The following is a 21,819-nucleotide window of genomic DNA, read 5'->3' as shown; positions in this document are numbered from 1 at the left end:
ATCAGCTACTTGTCTTAATTCTGATGTCGTTGCCCAATGTGACTTCATCTTATTCTTTATTCTAATATTTCTTATCATTATCTAGTAAACCAAGCGCATTACATGCAGATTGAAAACATAGGATATATAATATCATTTATAATTTTGATTTCATTATAATATCTAAATTATTTCATCTTATTTAAAAATATTCTTAAATAATATAATTCACTTGAGTTGAGATAAATTTAAACAATCATACCAATTTGGTTGTTTTTCTTTTGGTATAAATCTTATCTTTAGAATTATATACTCATTTTGTCAAAAATTTTGAATAAGTTTGGTATCAAGCATCCCCAAATATTTTATTGATTTGCATCCATCAGTGAATATAATTTTTTCTACATTTTTTGTTCCAAGAATAGGTGGTGAGCTCTAATTTTCATGATAGATAATTCTGATTTTTAATAAGCTATAGAAGAACAGACTTTTTTCCCATCAATGATGCTCAAATTATTATTCATCTTCGATAACCGCTAACTTCTTTATTCATTAAGAATATTCATTCTTCTTATTCTATCCTACCTATATCTTTGTTTTGGATTTATTCTATTCATTGAATAAAAAGATACATCACATAGAAAAAAAAATAAGATAAAAATAAACAATAAACAATACAATTCAAAACTTAAATTATCATGAAATGCTTAAAACTATAACGTATTATTTCTTTATGATGAAAATAATGTAAAATTTACATTGTCAATGACCTAATCATATACACTCTTTACTATGATTATTCTCATATTTTATGTCCTGTGAAGTATATCATAGGGAGGAACCCCTTAACACTTCAACTAACCTTCTTTCATTTCTCAGGGTTTATCGAATCCAACTGCATATGCTACAGTAAGTGATAATATATAGTAGTTATTATTAGTTTATTGGAGTAAAATAATTTTGTAATATTGGATTAGGTAAGGAAAGTAGAAATGGTCATCCTAGATATCGCTTTAGTTAGAGAGAAGTAAGAAAATATTTTTTAGATGTTTGTCATTTATAATTATAGCAATGAGGAAGAACCTCCAATTACTTCAGCAACACATTCTTTTATCTCTTTGGATTAGTTAAATCCAATTCTACATTACAACAAACTATAATACAGTAGTCATTATCATTGTGTAGGCAAAAGAAATTTTGCAATATTTGATCAAACAAGGAAAGTGGAAAGAGGCTATACTAAATAATGCTTTAGTTAGGGAGAAGCAAGAGAAACTTTTTTAGATGCTTGCCTTTTATGATTGTGCTATAAGAAAAAATCTCTAATTACTTCAATTATATTTTTTTTACCTACCTAGATTAATTAAACCTGATTATATGATACAACAGGGCAAAATTCAGTAATCATTCCAATTTTGTAGAGTAAAAATGGTTTTGTGATACTGGATTAAGTTCATTATTTTGTAGAATAAAAATGGTTAGATGTTTGCCTTCTATAATTGATATGAATTTTTTGATAAGTTACAAAGCTCTGACTCGGCCATTTTTTCACTTTCATCTTTCATATGTGATTTAAAGACTAATTATGTTAGGTATACATATTTAATGTTAAATAATTATAGGATTTAGATTTTAACCATTGAAAAAATTTTTGAATATTCAATATTATTCCATTAGTCAACCATTCCTCTAAATTATTGATAATACAAATATCATGGAGGAAAATATTATTTAATCATTCCTCCAATAATAAATAAAGGAAAATAAAAATAGAATATAAAAATTCATGATAAATTCAACCATTTTTTAAAATTATCTAATGTAATAGTAGGGAGAAAAATATGATAAATACCCTATATAGGAAATAGGGTGAACAAATATAGCTTAACTTACAGAATTATCTATGGATAATAATAATTTTTTGATTAATTATTTTTCTCAAAAAATTATATCTATGCTTAAATAATTAATCTATATTCAAAAAATCCTTCTAAATCATAGATGTTGTTTTTCCAACCAAAAAAAAAAAAGTAGTCAATAAATAAGGCACCATTATCCATATTTTTAAAAAGCAAAAGTTAGATTTCAACAAAATATAACAAAATAAATTCATCAATCACGCTATCAACCCATATTAGATATTGCTTTAACTTAGAAGAAGCCTCTGATTATTTATTTTTCTTAAAAAAATTCAATGATAAATTCCATACTCATTCAAAAAAGCTCTTAAATCATAAATTAAATATTTGCTCAATCAAAATTAAGAAAATTAACATCCAAAAGTTGGGATAATGTTCTTACAAAGGCAAAAAAATCCTTAATGCAATAAAAAAAGAAAAAGATTATAATTTAATACTATTCAATAAATATTCTCAATGAATTTCTCATACTTTGGCAAAATATTTCTACATTTTTTATTAAATAAATATTATGATTGGTTCAATAATGCAACAAAATAAAAAGAAATACAATTTTTTTTGAACAAAGACACAAAATATGGAAAGGAGCATGATCACCGCTTGTAAATTGTTTCATGTGCAATAGACCAAAAAGATAGGAAAAACATTTTTGCATCATATTTTCACCAATAGATGATTCTAAATCCAAACGAAACATCTTCCGATGCTCTTTAACATCTTTCTCCAATTCAGTGAAGCTATGTATCAAACTTTTATATATCAATAGACAAATTATATTTTGATTGCAATTACCTATGTTAATAATCAAGATGTTCATGGATATTGTTAATCCTTTCATACATATATCTATGATATTCTTTATCTTTGAAATTAATTTTTTTTCTTTAATTTGTTTATTGCAAATCCGATAATAAAATTATCGGATTCACTCTAATTCTTCATTGAACAACCCCAGATCTGAAAATTTCAGGTGACTCATTCCTTTACTCTAGAATAATTTTTATATAAGACCTTAGAAAACCATTATCTCAAACCTTAACTCTATAAAGTAGTCTAAGAAGCTCTAATTTATTATTTCCTACCATATGACCTTTGAAAAACTTTCACTAATTCTATTTCTGCAATAAAAATTAAGCATAGAATTAGATATCTAATAGAAAACAAAATATGAGAATAAGCAAGCATTTTTTTTATCCATATTTGTAATGCAATAACAGAAAAATTCTTTCACCGTGTTACCTAAATTGCTTTTAATTCATACAATATAATCAATAATTATTTTTATAACTTACTAGCAAAAAAAAAATATTCACAGCTACACAAAGCTATTTCTGAATCATTAGTTTTTAAAGAAATTTAAAAATACACAAAGCCTTTCTTCATATCCAATAATAAAATTTTTAGAAAAATTCTTATTTCATAAAATGTGATAAAAGAACATTTTTTTTAAAAATTTATCTTTTTGCATTCTCTTGGTTGCTCTTTTTTTTGAAATTTTTTCTCAATAATTTATTTTAAAACAAATATTATACTACTCCATCAAAAATGTTGATAGCTTTTTAAAAAAATCTCCATTATTTTCTAATATTTTCTTTTTTCTTTGAAAAATGTTTCACCATTATTTAGTTTTTCATTTTTTGTAGCCTTTAAAAATTATCAAAATTATTTTATATATAATTACTCAAAATATGAGAAGTTTTCAAAAATACAATCCATCTAACTGTTGAAATTATAAAAAATATCTATCTATCCAACATATGGTAATTATAATTTTTTATTATATTTTTCCTAATTACTTGAACATTTTTTAAGAAATGTAATCGCTTTTCCATACAAAATCATATAATGAGAGATATGTATGTATGGGATGGGATGTGGAACGTTGTCGTGTCACTCACAGCAAAACCCTAATACATTGATGAAAATAAATTCCTTAAAAAATGAAAAAGTCATCTAGTGGTGGGTTGGAGAGCTTCCTTGCTCAGATGATGCATCACGGGAGAAGAAAGGCTACGGTGAACCTAGCAGCAATCGTCTGATGCCAATGAAGCTTCCAAAAGTGTGTGTGTGTGTGAGAGAGAGAGAGAGAGAGAGAAACTTTACTGGAATAGGGGAATTGGGCAAATGTTCCAATTGGGAAGAAGATGGAGCCTCAGGCTACTTAGGAAGCCAGCTGGCCCACCTTTCCTCTCATTGCTAGGGGTGCTAAAATCATCTGAACACACCTTCCCTCTGGGATAGCTGCTACAGTCCTTTTCGATCATGGTTTCTCTGTGAATACTTTTTTTTTTTTTTTTCTTTGCTTAAATCTATGTGATACCATACTCACCCAAAGAGCTCATTATCCAAATAATATTAAAAAAAAATATTTATTAAATTAATATTTTTTTAATTTATTTATCAAACTAATATAAAAATAGAAAATATCATTTCAAATGATATTTTATAATGTCCATATCATCACCTCTCCATCCCACGTAGATTATCAAAAAAAAAAAAATTAAAATTACCATTTGAAATGTCATTTTTGAAAACCCATTTGAAATGGGGTTTTCAAAATCGCCATTTCCAATGATGACTTTAGGTGTTAAATATAAAAAATATGTATATTTAAAAAAAAAATTAAAATCATCATTTGTAACGACGTTTTCAAAAAAAATAAAAAAAATTAAAAAATCATCATTTCAAATGTAGTTTTCAAAAGAAAAAATAAAACAAAATCATCATTTATAATAACATTTTAAACAAGATAAAATAAAATAAATTTTAATTTTAAATAAATTTTAATTATAAAAAAATAAAATAAATTTTAATTTTAAATAACATTTTCAAATCCCTTCAATGATCCCCCAAAAAAAGAGAAAAAAATTAACAAATAGACAATCAATCCGTATCATCCCCGTCTGACCATTATCGGTGCCGTACCGATATATCGGTCCAAACCGCACCGTACCGAGCGGTTGGTGCCTGCACCGTACCGAGCGGTTGGTGCCTGCACCATACCGTATCGGTGCCTTATTGATCTATACCGGCCCATACCATATCGTACGTAGCGGTTCATATCCATACCATACCTTGCTAGTACAGATCGGTATGGTACGGACATGATACGATATGGACGGACACGGTACCAGCAAGATATGGTACAGACATGAACCGCTACATACGGTACGGTATAGACTGGTACAGATCGGTAAGGCACCGGTACGGTATGGTGCAGGCACCAACCGCTCGGTGCGGTGTGGTTTGGACCGATATATCGATACGGCATCGGTATTGGTCAGTACGGGAATGTTACGGATTGATTTTCTGTTTGTTATTTTTTTTCTCTTTTTTTTTTAGAAAGCCATTGAAAAGGCTTTGAAAATATTATTTAAAATTAAAATTTATTTTATTTTTTTATAATTAAAATTTATTTAAAATTAAAATTTATTTAAAATTAAATTTTATTTTATTTTATTTTATTTTATTTAAAATGTTATTATAAATGATGATTTTTTTTTTTGAAAATATCATTTGAAATGATGTTTTTTTTATTTTTATTTTTTTTAAAAAAAATTAAAATGATTTTTTTGAAAATGTCATTTCAAATGATGATTTTAATTTTCTTTTTAGGTATATTTTTTTTTATATTTAACACCTAAAATCATCAATAAAAATGATGATTTTGAAAAAAACTATTTCAAATGGTGACTTTAGCATTTTTTTTTTTTGGTAATTCATGTGGGATGGAGAGATGGTGACGTGGACACTATAAAACATCATTTGAAATGATATTTTTTATTTTTATATTAATTTAATAAATAAATTAAAAAATATATTAATTTAATAAATAATTTTTTTTAATATTATTTAGATAATAAACTCCTCACCCAAAACCTGACATCCCACCGACTTCGCCAACCTATACAACTTTTCTTTTAATAGCCCTTTAACCTATGTCAAAGTAAGGAAGCAAAGCAAGTCCTGTCCCTCTTTATCTTTTATTTGTTCGATATGTCAATATGTCGCGGCCACATCTGCCTAACACGTTAGATAAAGATCAGGCTGACATGTGATGCTCTGGAAACTTATGGACCATGCTTTAACGTATTGTATAGATTATCTATCTTGACTCATTTTTGTCCCAAACGAGAGGCACATCATATCCAATATTTGTTTTGCATTGTTCATGATACCTAATTAGCACTTCTTAAAAAATTTTAACCATTTTTCTTTTCATAGTGCTGCAAATATGCAATTTATTATAATAACATGCATGCATACATGAAAACATCAAAACTCACACGTTAGGTACTATTCATTAAGTGATAAATATATTGAATGCTTGTGCTATAAGGAAAATAAATCTTTGTTTTTCCTTCTGATTTAATTGTTGGGATCAATACATGGAAGAGATTTTCTTCATGAGGAAAGAACAATATAAAGCTAGATTAATATGCTGGCCTTCTACAGTGTATTGGACTTATTCAAGCTTACAACCTATTTGGTTTGGTCTAAATGGAAGGAGTAGGAAAGCACTTCACTAAAGTGGCTTTGTCTCTCTTTAGGCCGAAATAGCTTAAGCCCATTGGTCCCTAAATTGGATATACGGCCCAATATTTGGAGGATAAAAAATTTATCCAAAAATTTATATTTTTCTATGTAAGTATTTTAAAGGCAATATTCAGATAGAAAATAATTTATTAATATTTTTTTATGTATTGAAAAATGGCCCCGGAATCTATTACCTATGTCTTTTGCATTACTATTTTTCCAAATTGCTAAGATCTATCCATATGTTCCATATACACTTTATTAGATAAATATTATTATACATAATAATATTATATTATATGATATGATATATATTATACATTATAGAATTTTTAATATTATATATTTTCTATAATATAATAATATATATTATATTTTTATAATATTATGATAGCCCAGGTTCAAAATATTTTAGGCATAAAATAAAAAGATATTTTTTTATGATGGAAAAATAACTTATCTAATAATATACCATAAATTCTCTCAACTCAAAATTTAATTTTTGAATTTTGAATTCAAATTTTTGTTGTAATCTTTTTCTTATTTTTCTCCTACTTTTTCTCTATTCAAATTCAAATTTAGATTTTGAATTTAAATTATTACTAAAATATTTTTCTTATTTTTCATGTGTACATGCTATATATATTCAATACATACTCAAAGAAATCCCATATAATAACATACCATAAATTCTTTTAATTCAAAATTTAAGTTTTGAATTTTGAATTCAAATTATTGTTGTAGTTCTTTCCTTATTTTCTCCTATGTACTTTTTCTTTATTCAAATTCTAATTCAAATATTGAACTTGAATCATTGCTGAAATATTTTTCTTATTTTTTACATGTACATGCTATATGTATTCAATACATACTAAAAAAAATCCTAATGAATGAAGTATGATTTTTAGACATATTATTGTGTTCATTTCATGGTACTAAAGTCATAATTTGACATCATTATCTTCCTTGTCCAAATCCAGCCCTTCTTCTCATATCAAAAATTTCCATCCTAACAATATCAGCAACATCACATTCTTCATTTGAGCTCAAATTCTCTCCCACTGTCTCCCTTGTCAACTCCAATATCTCAAATCTAATCCTAATCAAGCTTGATGATAGTAACTATCTTCTTTGAAAGTCTCTCTTTGAACCAATTCTGTGAGGATTTAAACTTATGGCACCCTTCATTGATGACTCGCTCCCACTACCTTTCCCAATGCATTCAACCTATGCTTCATGATATGAACGTGTTCAAATGCTCCTTCTTGGATCAATGCTATATTATCAAAATCTACTCTTCCTTATATAGTTGGATTCACCTTAGCCAAACAACCTTAGGATGCTCTCTCTCATTGCTTTTCATCTCTTGCTCCTCATATCATGACTATGAAACAATAGCTTCATCACATTAAAAAGGGATCATTCTTTATGCAAAATTTTCTCCAGTAATCCAAAGTTCTTGCCAATAATTTGCTGCATGTGGATCACCAATAAGTGACAATGATTTGCTTATCTACATCCAGAATGGACTTCTTCCAACTTATCACTCATTCTCTTCTTCAATTCGAATTCATGCTCGCACCTATCCTCTTTCTCTTAAAAAAATCCATACTTTATTAATTTGTGAGGAAATTAGTCTCACGGAAGACGTCTCTATGCAATCTACAATCGTACTTATTACCTCAAGATCTACTAAAGCATTCAATCCAAGCTATGGTTCTTGTTGGGTGGATGTCTGGCTAGGACACCACCTCCCAAGACCTTTTCAGTATCATGCGATGCAGCAGGAAGAAAGAAGAAATAAAATAAAAATAATCAAAATACGTGGATCAACCACAAAAAGGCTCGCTTCCACGGGGCATGCAAATTTCACTATAAAAAAAAATTTACAAGAGGAGACCTCACCCTCAACCCTTGTACACTCAATTTCTCTCTCACAGAAAGTTTCTCTCACAAAAGCTTTCTCTCTTGGAAGATCCCCTAAATCCCTGAAGTGCCTGGCGTCCTCTGTCTCGGAGCCCTACTCCTGCTCTCTCAGCAATGCGCACTCCTTTCTCTCTTCACAGGTTTCGTACGTCCACAGTTTCCTACTGCAAAATAGCAGACCATGCAAAAAACCCGTTGTTCCTGGCCTTTTATAAGCTTAAAACATGACTTAGATTAGGTTTAGAACTCCTTAATCAAGCCTAATTAAGCCTCAAACTGTTGGATCAACACCGGAAAGCACCTAGGCCCTCCGATCGCGCTCTGATCTACGGAATAGTTTCGTGGACCGCGAGAAATACCTGAGAAATGCCCAGGCAGTCTACGCGGTCTGCCATGGACCGTCCGGTCCACGATGGATTGGGGTACAGGGCCAGGCCCCAGCGGTGCCTGGGCCCAGGCCAGCCCGCACGCGTGGGCCTGGGCAGCGCCCGCATCGGGCGCCTGGACCCAGGTTGCGCCCCACGAGCCCGGGTGTGGGCTGGGCCGCGCGCTCACCTAGGCCACGTGCCCCGTGCATTGGCCCCGCCTGGGCAGCGCTCCGTCGCCTGCGGCAATGCCACCGCTGCTCCACCAACCCACCGCCGGCCGTCGGCGGTCCTCCATCGTCTCGAGTCTCGTGCCGACTTCAAAAGTTCATATCTCCTCCATCCGAGCTCCATTTGGAGTGATCTTGGTCTCGTTGGACTCTATTTTTTATCGTGAATCTTGCTGTGGACTCAATGTGGACTGAATATCAAGGCATCAAATCCTAACAATCTTCACCTCGACTCGATATTCGACCTCCTCCTAACTCCGAGAGCTTCTGGATCTCCTCACCTCCATGCCCTAGGACAATCGCCTACTGATCATGGATGGGCAAACATGGGAGTCGAGCCAGGCTACTCGATCCCATCTCCATCATTTTCTATGCTCCTCCTGACCTGAGACCTACTCGGGGTATCATCCTGCGGTAATAGAAATCTTACCTTGCGATGTCGCCTCTCGTCCTCCCAAGTCTCCTATCTCATGCCTGATCCACCTCCACCTGGAGCTCCACCTCACTCTAAGCTCCATCTAGCTCCCAAAGCTCCACCTGACACTAGGCTCCCTGTCAGGTAGTAATATCTTTTGCTCCCTTTCTTTTCCTCTAGCACAATCCTATCGTCGCGTAGCACCCTTAGGATTCCTCCATCAGCTACCGTCCTGTAGCCTCTCGAATCCAGTCTGCTAAGTGAGATAAGGTTCTGTCTGAAATCAGATATGTATCGGAGCTCTCCCAATCTCCTCATTACACCATCATGTGTCCTCCAGCTGACCGTCCCAATGCCTCTGATCGCACAACTCGATCCATCCGGCAGATATACAGTGCCCTCACTGTTCTCCAGAAAGTCAAACTGCTTCTCTCTGCAACATACATGATAGGGGCATACAGAATCTAATATCCACTGCTGGGAAGAAGTAGATACTTCGTCAGATATCTTCAGGACATCTCCATCTGAATCGCTGCCGGCCGTCGCTATAGCAGTCACCGTCCGACTTTTGAGTTGAGGGCAATCTCTGACTAGATGCCCCAACTCCTCACATCGATAATATCTGATTTTGCTCAAGTCCCTCCTAAACTTGGATCGCCCTCATCGCAATCTTCTGTCGCTCCGTCTACCATCTCCTACTCCTCTAGAAGCCATCAAAGCTGAGCTACCACCACCTGAGCTCAAAACTGGGTTCTCCCTCCTGAGAACCTCGGTCTGGAGTATCACCGCAGTGACCTCGTCCATCTTGATAGTGCTCTTTCCTACTAGAAGAGCAATCACCAAGGACTAGTACGAAGGTGGAAGTGATGCTAGCAAAACCAGCGCCCTGGTCTTCTCCTTAACATTCTCACCAATGCTGAGGAGGTCGGTGAGGATCTTCTGAAAGTAGCTTAGATGCTCCTGCGTGCTCTGTCCCTCAGCCATCCGCAGCTGGTAAAACTGCCTCCAGAGAAAAAGAGTATTGGTGAGAGACTTTGCCATATATAACTCCTCAAGCTTCGACCATAGCACCATCAGAAAAATCTCGCTCAGCACATGGATCACCATCTCACCCATCAGGTACATGCAAATGGTACTCACCGCCTGCATCTGTAGCCATTTTCAATCCCGCACCTCCATGGTGGTTGGCTTCTCATCGCATAAGAGAGTATCGATCAATCCTTTTTGGATGAGCACGTCCTTCACCCTTGTCTGCCACAAGGAGAAATTGCTCTTACCATCATATTTGTTGATCTCCATCTTAATTGATCATGTCTTCTCAATCTTCAGTCTTGCTCACCATCGCTGTAATCTGCATCCTTATACTGCCTCGCTCTGATACCATTTGTTGGGTGGATGTCTGGCCAGGACACCACATCCCAAGACCTTTTCAGTACCATGCGATGCAGTAGGAAAAAAGAAGAAATAAAATAAAAATAATTAAAATACGTGGATCAGCCACAAAAGGGTTTGCCTCCATGGGACATGCAAACTTCACTATAAAAAAAAATTACAAGAAGAGACCTCACCCTCAACCCTTGTACATCCAATTTTTCTCTCATAGAAAGTTTTTCTTACAAAAGCTCTCTCTCTTGGAAGATCTCCTAAACTCCTGAAGTGCCTGGCGTCCGCTGTCCCAGAGCCCTGCTCCTGCTCTCTCAGCAACATGCACTCCTTTCTCTCTTCACGGGTTCCGTACGTCCACAGCTTCCTACGGCAAAACAGCAGACCACGCAAAAAACCCACTGTTCCTGGCCTTTTATAGGCTTAAAATATGATTTAGATTAGGTTTAGAACTCCTTAATCAAGCCCAATTAAGTCTCAAACCGTTGGATCAACATCGGGAAGCACCTAGGCTCTCCGATCGCGCTCTGGTCCACGGAATAGTTTCTTGGACCATGAGAAACGCTTGGAAAATGCCCAGGCGGTCCACACAGTCCGCCATGGACCGCCCAGTCCACGATGGATCGAGGTACAGGGCCAGGCCCCAGTAGCATCTGGGCCTAGGCCGGCCCACGCGCACGGGCCTGGACCGCGCCCGCGCCGGGCGCCTGGGCCCGGGCCATGCCCCGCGGGCCCGCGAGTGGGCTGGGCTGCGTGCCCGCCTGGGCCGTGTGCCCCGCACGTTGGCCCCGCCTGGGCCACGTTCCGCCACCTGCGGCCGCACCGCCACTGCTCCGCCGGCCCGCCGCAAGCCGCCGGCGGTCCTTCGCCGTCTCGAATCTCGTGCCAACTTCAAAAGCTCGTATCTCTTCCATCCAAGCTCCATTTGGGATGATCTTGATCTCGTTGGACTTTGTTTTTCACCGCGAACCTTGCTGTGGGCTCAATATGAACTGAATCTTGAGACATCAAATCCTAACAGTTCTACTTACCATGGGAATAATTATCATCATAATGATGGCTGGATATCCAATCACCCTTGAAGTGATGGCATCCAACCATCTCCTAATAGGCATTTTCGTTTCTTTTCCTCATATGGTCGCTCTTCACATTCTACTAAACTAACCTACCAAATGTGTAATAAAGTTGGGTATATTATCATCGATTGTTATCATCGCATGAACTATGCATATCGAGGTCACCATCCTCTAAAAAAACTTACTGCTATGGTTGTCACTTCCTCACTCACTGATAACAATACTTGATATTTTGACATTGGTGCTGCTCACTATATGACCACTGATCTGAATAAGTTATCTATTTTATCAAAATATGGTGGTTCTGGCAATGTCCAAGTTATCAACAAGCAAGATTTATCTATCTCTCATGTTCGTTTATCCCATCATTAGTCATAAAAATAAGTTTCAGTTATTTCATGTTCTTCACTATCCTTAAGCCTCTGTAAATCTTTTATCTAGAAATTATCTCTCATGATAATAACTGTTATTTCTTATTTGGTGAATTTGGCTTTGTTATCAAAGACAAAGAATCAGGAACAATGTTGTATCGTGAGATAACTGAGAATGAACTCTATCCTTTCCATTTTCTTGTAAAAGATGTACTAGATCACTCACCAATAGCCCATGTTAGCCATCGCATCTCCATTGACTTTGGCATCATTGTTTCAACTATCCATCTAATGATATCCAATCTTCTATTTTGTCCTCTCTTTCAATTTCAAATAAGCCAAGAAAACTCTATATTCATCTTGCCAATTAGGAAAAAGTAGAAAATTACCATTTTGTTTATCCATTTCAATTTCTCAATGTCTTCTAGAAATAATACATCATGATATTTTAGGATCTTCCCTTACTCTTTCATGCTCAAACTTTTCTTATTATATGTTATTTGTGGATGATTTTTATGTTAGTCATGGTTGTTTTCCATATGTTACAAATCTAATTTCTTAAATATTTTTATCTCTTTTAAAGCATAAATTAAAATTTTATTTAATACTAAAGTTAAAATCTTCCAATCCAATGTAAGTGGTGAATTCAAGAGCAATACTCTTAAGCATTTTTTATCCTTATATGGCATAATGCACCAATTTTCTTGCCCTCATGCTCCGGAACAAAATGATATTGTCAAAAGGAAACACCATTACATAATTGAAACCGGACTAACACTTCTTGCTCATACATCTCTTCCTTCAAAATTCTGGTTAGAAATATTTTCTACTTTAGTATATTTAATAAATAGAATATCTATTGTTTTTCATCTCAAAATCTCATCATATGAGAAGTTTTTTCAAAAGTCTCCCAACTATGCCCATTTACAAGTTTCAGTTGCTTATGTTTGTCTTAGCTTCAATCATATAATTTCAATAAACTAGAATTTCGATCTACACAATGTTGTTTCCTAGGATACAACACTATTCACAAAGGGTGTACATGGCTTGATTTAGTGAAAGAAAAAATTAATATATCACATCATATTATTTTTTATGAACATATTTTTCCTTTTCCAATAGCATCACCACCTCAATCAGCTTCTCACAAGCCCACTTCTACTCTTGACTCTCTTTGTATATGGTTATCTTAACTCTCCGTGCATACCGACACTATTTGAACTACTAATAATGGTACATTCTCACAATATTTTAGAGGTACAGTATGTCAATCTCAAGATTCTTTCAAAGTAACAACATCCAATTCTACCACTGCACCACATGATAATATAAGTATCTCAATCGAATCTATCCAACCACCTCAACACAAGACCATCCTTTCCTCCCTCGAATCTCCCCTGCCACCACCACCACCACCACCCCCATCAACAAAATCTCCTCCCAGACCAACCAACCTACCTATCTTACCACAGTGCACCCATCTCATGACCATCCAATCCCAATCTCATATCTTTAAACATAAAAAATTATACCATACCCACTACCCTCTCTCAACTACCCGTACTATATTCTATCTTATTAAACCAACATATTATATAAAAGACTCAAAAAATTTAGAGGGGAGACATGCAATGATCTCGAATTTATGTCTCTCCGAAATCAACAAATTTGGACTCTCATCCTTATTCAACCAAACATGAACATTATTGGGTACAAGTGGATGTTTCTAATTAAATGCAATCTGGATTGATCCATCGATAAATATAAAACTCACTTGGTTGCCAAAGGCTTTCAACAACAACCTGGAGTTGATTTTGTTGGGATATTCAATTCTATGGTTAAGGATACTATAATTAAAACTATTCTTATAATAGCTTTAACTCATAATTGATCACTCCATCAACTTGATATAGAGTATGTTTTTTTATATGATGCCTTCAGAAAATGATATTTATATCTCAGTCTTCTGGTTATATTAATCCATCAAAATCTACTCATATCTGTCAGATGCACTGTAATACCTAGTCCCATGGCATGGATCTTAAGACAGATCCAAAATTTTAAAAAAAAATTGAGAGAAGGGGTTCTTAAGGCCAGCACATGCTATGCATGTGCTGAAAAAAGTTGAGGAAAATATGTGAGAACTCCCGAAGGAGTTCTTCTCCAATTGAGAATTCCAACTCCACTCAAAAATTTAGTTTAAATCAAACTCAAATTCTCCCATAAAGCTCTATTTAAAGGCCTCAACCCTTTTGATTCTTCCCCAGAGTTTGGTCACCGTTCGCTGCCCCTTTCTCCTTCTTTTCTTTTTGATATACCGATAGTTTAATCTTATTTTGGCTATCAAAAATTAGATCAATTCTCATTGGAGACCAAGTAAGTCCCTCTAATCATTTTCCCTTTAAGCTCCTATTGTCCCTAAGCTTGAATTTTAGCGAAAATTTTTGCCAGAAATTTCAAGAAAGTTCTGATTATTGAATCTCCTATTTCTTCCATGTTTATTCTTGATTTATCAATGACATTTACCATTGCCAGTCACCAGACCAAGATCCATGGGTCTCACAGCCATGGTTTGCCTTCTGGCTATGGAAGGCACCACTGTGGTACCCCCTCATGCCGAGAACTAAGGAGATCAAAGGATCCCCTGTTCCATGAAAGAAGAAGGAAGAAAAAAAAAGAAAAAAAGAAGAAAAAAAGAAAGAGAAAAGGGAGAGAGAGTATCTCTCCCTTCTCTCTCTTCTTTCGCTCTTAGTTTGCATCCCTATTTTCTCTCTTTAGAAAGTTCCACATTCTCTCTCTACTTGTCTCTCTATGAATTTTTTCTCTTTAGATCAGTTCTATCTCTTTATGTATTTTTTTTCTATGATTGATCTCATAAAAGATTCTCTATTAATGATTCTGTTTTAATCTTAATAAAGAGTTCTGATCCGTAATCGTTGGACAGTATGCCAACACCTACCTTGGTAAGACCTTGATACCATTAGCTTTGATTATCTATATTTTTTATTTAACCATCTATATACTAAATCAATCATTATTTGATTAGATCATCTTGATCGTATCGATCAAGATATCGAATAGTTTTGCTTGATCAGTTATGTTCCACCTTATTGATTTCTCTTTTCTCTAATATGTTCTATACGTGATGTATGAATCTAGTGAATCTGATCTATTGCTTTGAATGTGAATTGATTCCAAAAAGAGGATTTTGAACTGATCTATTAGTTGGATAATATATCCACACCATGTGAACTTTTATCAAGTATCACAAGATCTGATCCTTACTAATTTCTAATAAATCATTATATTTTTAGTGATCCTGATTAGATGAAATTACTTAATTAAATTGATCCCTGACCATCAATCGGTGTTCAAACTATCGCTTTGACTTTTATGGAGCACTAATAGATTTGATCACCCTCGACATCCATTGAACTATCTATTTTCTATTGTAGTCATGATCTGATAAAATTATCTTGATTCAACTACATGGAATGTTGAGTGCTATAGCTTTTGTTAGCCTTATGAGAGTGTTAGAACTTAGGATTTTTATTGATTATGGCTGAAAACTAATAAAAAAATATATTTGTAATAATAGATTCTGAAGGATGCTGTCAGAATTGATTGAATCTATTTGTTTAGTATTCTATAAAAATAAGTATGAATCATCTTTTCGAGATATTTCATAATTTATTTTGAAAGCAAATAATTTATCTTTAAATTTATGCATGATTCATGAAACTGTATTTTAAACAGAAAGTGATTTACAAATTTGAGATTTCTAAAATATTATAGTTTATTAATTTATTATGGAATATGTATATATTCAATAGAATTATGATATCTATATGTTATATCATAAAAATATTTTGATATGGATCAGATTTGTGCTTTCAGCCTATCTATGTTTCAGAGGACCCCATCAATGGAGGTTAAATATTGGTACTCAATGGACTCTATCAATGGGAGTTAAATATTGGTACTCAGTAGATCATGCCAATGGGGGTTAAATATTAGCACTCAATGGATCCTATCAATTGGAGTTGTGCATTGGTACTTAGTGGATCCTACAAATAGGGATGATATGTTGATACTAAATGGACTTTGCTAGTGAGGGTTAGACCCTATCAATGGGGGTTGTGCACTAGTATTCAATAGATCCTGCTAATAGGAATTGTGCACTAGTATTTAGTGGATCATACCAATGGAGGTTAAACATTGATCGTAGTCAAAGGTTGTTGAGTTATATATATATTTTAATTTGAATTAAATTTATAATTATATGGTATATAAATATTTAAAAAAATTATTTTACATTAATTAGGATAGAATATATATTATTATGTTTATTTATGATATTTATTTTCGAAGAATATATTTTATGAATATATCGAAATATTTAGTTGAGATATTCATTACTTACTGGGCTATCAAACTCATTACCTCTTCTTTCTTTTTAGATTCAAATTCTTAATTAATGACATGGGTACTGCTTTGGGAGTGAGCTTAAAAACAAGAGTTGATAATATCAATTGAATGTAGACACATATTTATTATTATATTTTATAAAATTATTATTTAAGGTTTAATCTATGTAAGATCTTTGGAATATTATTGAAATTTTATGAAAGATTAAAATTAATTTTAGTTAGTTAAATTTTGAACTTAATTTATTATGAATTTTACTATGATGTATTGATATTATATTTGGAATGCTTTGCATGCTTGTAGAGAGAGTTCTTGAGTATGTAATAGTTGCCATGATGTCCGACTTACAATCTTGGGTCAGAGGCAAACTCTGGCAAGCTTCTTGTGCTTGGTATAAAAAGTTCAGCTCAAAATTTGTAGAGTTGGAGTTTGGTATTTTACAATTCAATCATTCACTATTTATATATCATCATGCAAACATTATATTATATCTTCATCTTTATATTGATGATATTATTCTTACTAGCAATAATAATATTGCTCTTTATAAGATTATTACGAAACTTGCTAATTCATTTAAGATGAAAAATATGGGCTTATTATCATACTTTTTTAGCATCCAAGTGGATTGATTAAGTAATGAAATATTCTTACATCAATCCAAAAATATTCTAGACTTGTCACAATGCACCAACATATTTGGGTGCAAATCATGTTTAAGTCCTTGCTCTACTAAAAAGTTGGATCATGTGGATTGCCTCCTCTTGATGATTCTTCATTTTATTGGAGTATTGTCGGAGCCCTCTAGTATATAACCTTAACACTGCTAGATATAACTCTCTCAGTCAATCAGGTTTGTCAATTTTACAACATCCAACAGAGGCTCATATGGTAGTAGTTAAATACATATTTTGGTTTCTCAAAGGCACCATCATTTTTGAACTTCAGCTATGACTAGGCCCATTAAATCTAGTTATGTACTTAGATGCAGATTGGGTCGATAGCCACATTAATAGATATTGCACAAGTGATTTTTGTATTTTTTTTGAATCTAATCTTATTTTTTAGAGTGTTAAAAAGTAAACAATAGTTGCTCAATCATCTACTAAAATAGAGTATCAATATCTTACTCAAACTGCTATTGAACTATAATGGTTATGCTCTCTATTATGTGAATTGCATATTCTTTGCCATTCAGTTTTTTTAATCTGGTGTGATAATATTTCTACCATCTCTCTAATATTCCATGCGAGAACCAAATATATCAAGATCGACTATCACTATGTCCGAGAATTGATAGATCGTAAGCTTTTATATATCAAATTCATCTCTTCTGCAAATCAAGTCACTGACATCTTCACTCCAACCAAGCCTGATTTTTACAATCCAAATTCACACTCAATCGAATGCTCAGCTTGAGGGAGATAATAACATATCATAAATTCTCTCAATTTAAAATTCAATTTTTGAATTCAAAGTATTATTGTAATCCTTTTCTTATTTTTTTCTACTTTTCTCTATTCAAATTTAAATTCAAATTTTGAATTTGAATTATTGCTGAAATATTTTTCTTGTTTTTGATATATACAAGCTGTATATATTCAATACATACTCAAAGAATTTCCAACGAATCAAGTGAGATTTTTAGCCATCTTATTGTGTTTCTTTCATTACTGACCTCTTAGATGGATAAATGTTTTTCCTATTTCGTGAATAAATACTATCTATCAAAAAATAACTTATCCATCTAAAAAAATATAAGAATATAGGCGAGTTTTGGTAATGAAAAAGTTATCCAACTTGTCCATGATATTTATCCATCAAAGAATGGGCTTATAGTGGGAACTCAGGTAAACTCCACTTTGGACAAACCGAGAAGTGGGCATCTCCAAGCTTGAATTCTAGTTATGATGCCTAGCTATAGGAAACCAAAACAGGCCTTTAGCTAAAACTCAATAATCTTTGAGGCAGATACTTATTTGTACCCACTTCAAGCATAAGTCATATACTTAAAGATTCTGTCTCCAATAGACCCCCCAGTTGCTAAGTCAATTAATTAGCCTATCAAACAAAGGAAAGCTGCCTTTAATCTTTGCAAAGATCCCCAATTGTGGAACCAATCAGTTCCCATCTTTGGCACTGCATGGCCAACTCCACCTGAATTGCATTGTCCTTGCAATTTGGAGCAGCCACTGTGTAAGAGGCCACAAAGAATCTATTAATTGTTTCCACTGGTTTTATGCCAAGCCTGAGTCTAACCTGCCCCAAATTAGGCCTAGGCTACCTGGCCCAAGCCTGACCTGTCTTTGAGAACTTTCTTGAGCCTAGCTGATGTTGAAGCTTTTTGCTGGATTTGGGTCAGATATGTTTCAGGGATTGGAGTATGAACCTGAACAGTTTTTTCGTTTTGGGTCTTCAGGCCACTCAAGTTGGAGTGCTAGTTTTCTCTGTCTTCATACATTTAAATAAAAACAGATGATATTTTGATTTTGTAGCACCAGGCATACGTTGTTCAAATTAGTAAAAGCATGGACTGTTGTGATCTCCACATAATAATCTGCTGTTATTTTCAGAAGGTAAATTCCTCTTCTTTCTCTATTTTAAACAAAAGACAAGTGACCAGGATATAATATTAGTATCACAAGTATTAACAATGGATAAGTGGTAGCATCTAACGACCAACAAATGACTACTAACATAGATGTTTTTTAGGAATATAATGTTAGATATGACTCAGTCAAACTGAAAATAATGGGAATAAAGTGGGATTTTTCTCTTTTTCTTTCAAAGAGGCTTTTAAGTATTTTACTTCTTGAACAAAATGCTCAATAAAAGGTACCTACCTGAAGGTTTTCTTGAAAACAATTGGAAAACTACTTGTTTTTCTTGTCAGGATGCTCTAATTGATTTTGGATGACTACATATCAGATAACTGAGGCAAGAATAAGATTTTGTGGACTCCATATTTAATTATGTCATTCGTCTTTTTTATAGGATCATCTCAAGGAGCAAAAGATTGAGAAAGGAGCTGCATTTCTATGGAAAGGGATTAAAACTCTTTACTCAAATGACACTTTGGTTTGTAGTACCAGGCATATATTACGCACATGAGTAAAAGCATGGACGGTGTGGATCTCCACACAATAATCAGAAGGTAAATTCCTCCTCTCTCTCTATTTTAAGAAAAAGATAAGTGATCAGGATTTATTAATATTACAAGTAGCAATAATGGATGACTAATATCATCTAACTCCATTAAAGAGAGAGAGAGAGAGAGATAACTAATATCATCTAACAACTGAAAAATACCCACCACCGCAGGTGAATGTTCCACATTGTTAGGATGTAATATTAGCGATGACTCGGTTAATATAAAAATTTGGGAAAAAACGACGCATTTTATTTTGTGTGTCAATGTTGGATATTTTGTTAGGGTGTCCGTCTCACTTGATCACTTCCTTTTTTTTTCCTTCTCCTCCTCCTCCTCCTCTCTCTCTCTCTTTCTCTCTCTCTGACGAACGGAATGACTAATAGCAACAGCAATTGATCCCTATCTTTCCTTTTCTTTCTTTATGGTTGTCTCCAAAAAGAATGAAAACCATATAAAAATAATATTAAGGTTCCACAATGAAACGAATAAAAAACTAATATGAAGGCCAGGCTTCATAGTTTTATTTCATAAATTATATTGCCAATGGCAATGCTGCTACCAAATTCAATACGCAATCCATGAACAAATGTTGACCCCAACTGATAGAATCACCACAACAGTGATTCTCACAAGTTAGAATACATAACATGTTAAACAATTAATTAATATATCTGCTCGTAATAATCTTGGATCTCAATACACATATAGCTGAGCTAATTCCTCCAATGAAGCACCATCTCCGACCATCTCCGGATCAGCATTCTCCAACATCCACAAGAGGTGGTCGAAGAGCACGACTTCGCATTTGACTGCTATCTTGTCCTTGGCATTATGCTTCGATCGGTCGATGATCGTGCTCATTAGCGGGTGGCTCAAGTGCTTCGAGCTTATCATGTACCGCCTCCTCGAGCTCCCCACGAACACCACCACCTCATCTTCATTGATCGTGACACCTTCCCACAAGTCCTCATCTCTAGTGGATTTGGACCTCAGACTGCTATAAGATGAAGACCTCCCTAGCCTTGAGAGGCTCCTGCACTTCCTTAGTAGCAAATTCATCTTCTTCATCCTCGAAACAGTGAGATGGAAGAGAGACAACAGAGAGATGGAGAAGAGAGATCCTTGTAGCTTAGAAGGGACACAAGCATGGCTTAGTGTACACTTCCAAGTCTTTAAATTGCAATGGTAGGTGCCGTATCGTTTTATTCACGTAACCAAAGTATGGGTGGCCCATTGGCTGCAAGAGTACAAAACTAACCCAAACGGGTGCAAGTTCCATTAGCATTGGGCCCATAATTAACCTCCAATCTAGCTCAGAAAGAAACAAGCTAACCAAAATGGGGCTCAAACCGAGACCCCATCGTTCCTTAATGGCCAAACTAAGCTTTAGCTGAAACCATGGTTCAAATTTGAGGCTTATTAGAGGACAACCGGAGGCTCAGAAATATGGTCAATATCAGAAGCACATGATGAAGCCGGAAATTTGGGGAATGGTGGGTGCCAGCAACACCTCCAATCGGTGCCCATTTGGGGCGGGACCCACTTCGGCAGGTTTGCATCTATTGCTTGGGGGTTGGTGGGTCAGGGTCAGACCCGGGCCACGGCTTGTTCTCTAGCGAAGACCGCACATGGCCATCCGGCACATGAATGATGGTGTTGTCCATCTCCTGTTGGAAGGCCTCCATGATGATGAATTAGCCTTGCATTTAGGTGGCCTTAGGTCTCGATTTTTCTAACATGTTTTTAATAATTATCAAGGGAATGATGAGCCTCATAAACAATTCATTTATTATTGGATTTGTCTTCGCTGATCTGAACCTGATTCCATCATAAGAAATTTTTTTTTTAATAATTATCCAACAAAATCAGAAGACAGAACATCTTTAAGCTGAACAAAAACACTAGCATATGATGTGCATAGGATGCCACTGGAATGGTCATAAGAAATGCCTTTTTCTTGGAAGAAAGGTGGAGCCTAAATACATGTATTTAACAAAATGTTGAAACACACGGGGTCAAGAATCAAGCTGTGCAACATCT

At 34.3% G+C, this 21,819-nt stretch overlaps 1 protein-coding gene across 1 annotated transcript; it reads right to left on the bottom strand.

Moving 5' to 3' along the window:
- Window positions 1-20,267: 20,267 nt before the first annotated feature.
- LOC105035579 (auxin-responsive protein SAUR77) lies at window positions 20,268-20,938 on the bottom strand. The gene has a single exon (XM_010911183.3). The coding sequence runs from the start codon at window positions 20,845-20,847 to the stop codon at window positions 20,473-20,475; it is 375 nt and encodes a 124-aa protein (XP_010909485.1). The 5' UTR covers window positions 20,848-20,938; the 3' UTR covers window positions 20,268-20,472.
- Between the last annotated feature and the right edge of the window lie 881 nt (window positions 20,939-21,819).

The sequence above is a fragment of the Elaeis guineensis genome, chromosome 2 (genome assembly GCF_000442705.2).
Source record: "Elaeis guineensis isolate ETL-2024a chromosome 2, EG11, whole genome shotgun sequence".
NCBI classification, from domain to species: domain Eukaryota; kingdom Viridiplantae; phylum Streptophyta; class Magnoliopsida; order Arecales; family Arecaceae; genus Elaeis; species Elaeis guineensis.
The sequence above is the reverse complement of the archived record's forward strand: the minus strand, read 5'-3'. Positions and strand labels throughout refer to the sequence as shown.

Excerpts from the sequence above, each read along its gene's own strand:
- LOC105035579 (XM_010911183.3), bottom strand. The coding sequence starts at position 20,847 with ATGAAGAAGATGAATTTGCTACTAAGGAAGTGCAGGAGCCTCTCAAGG.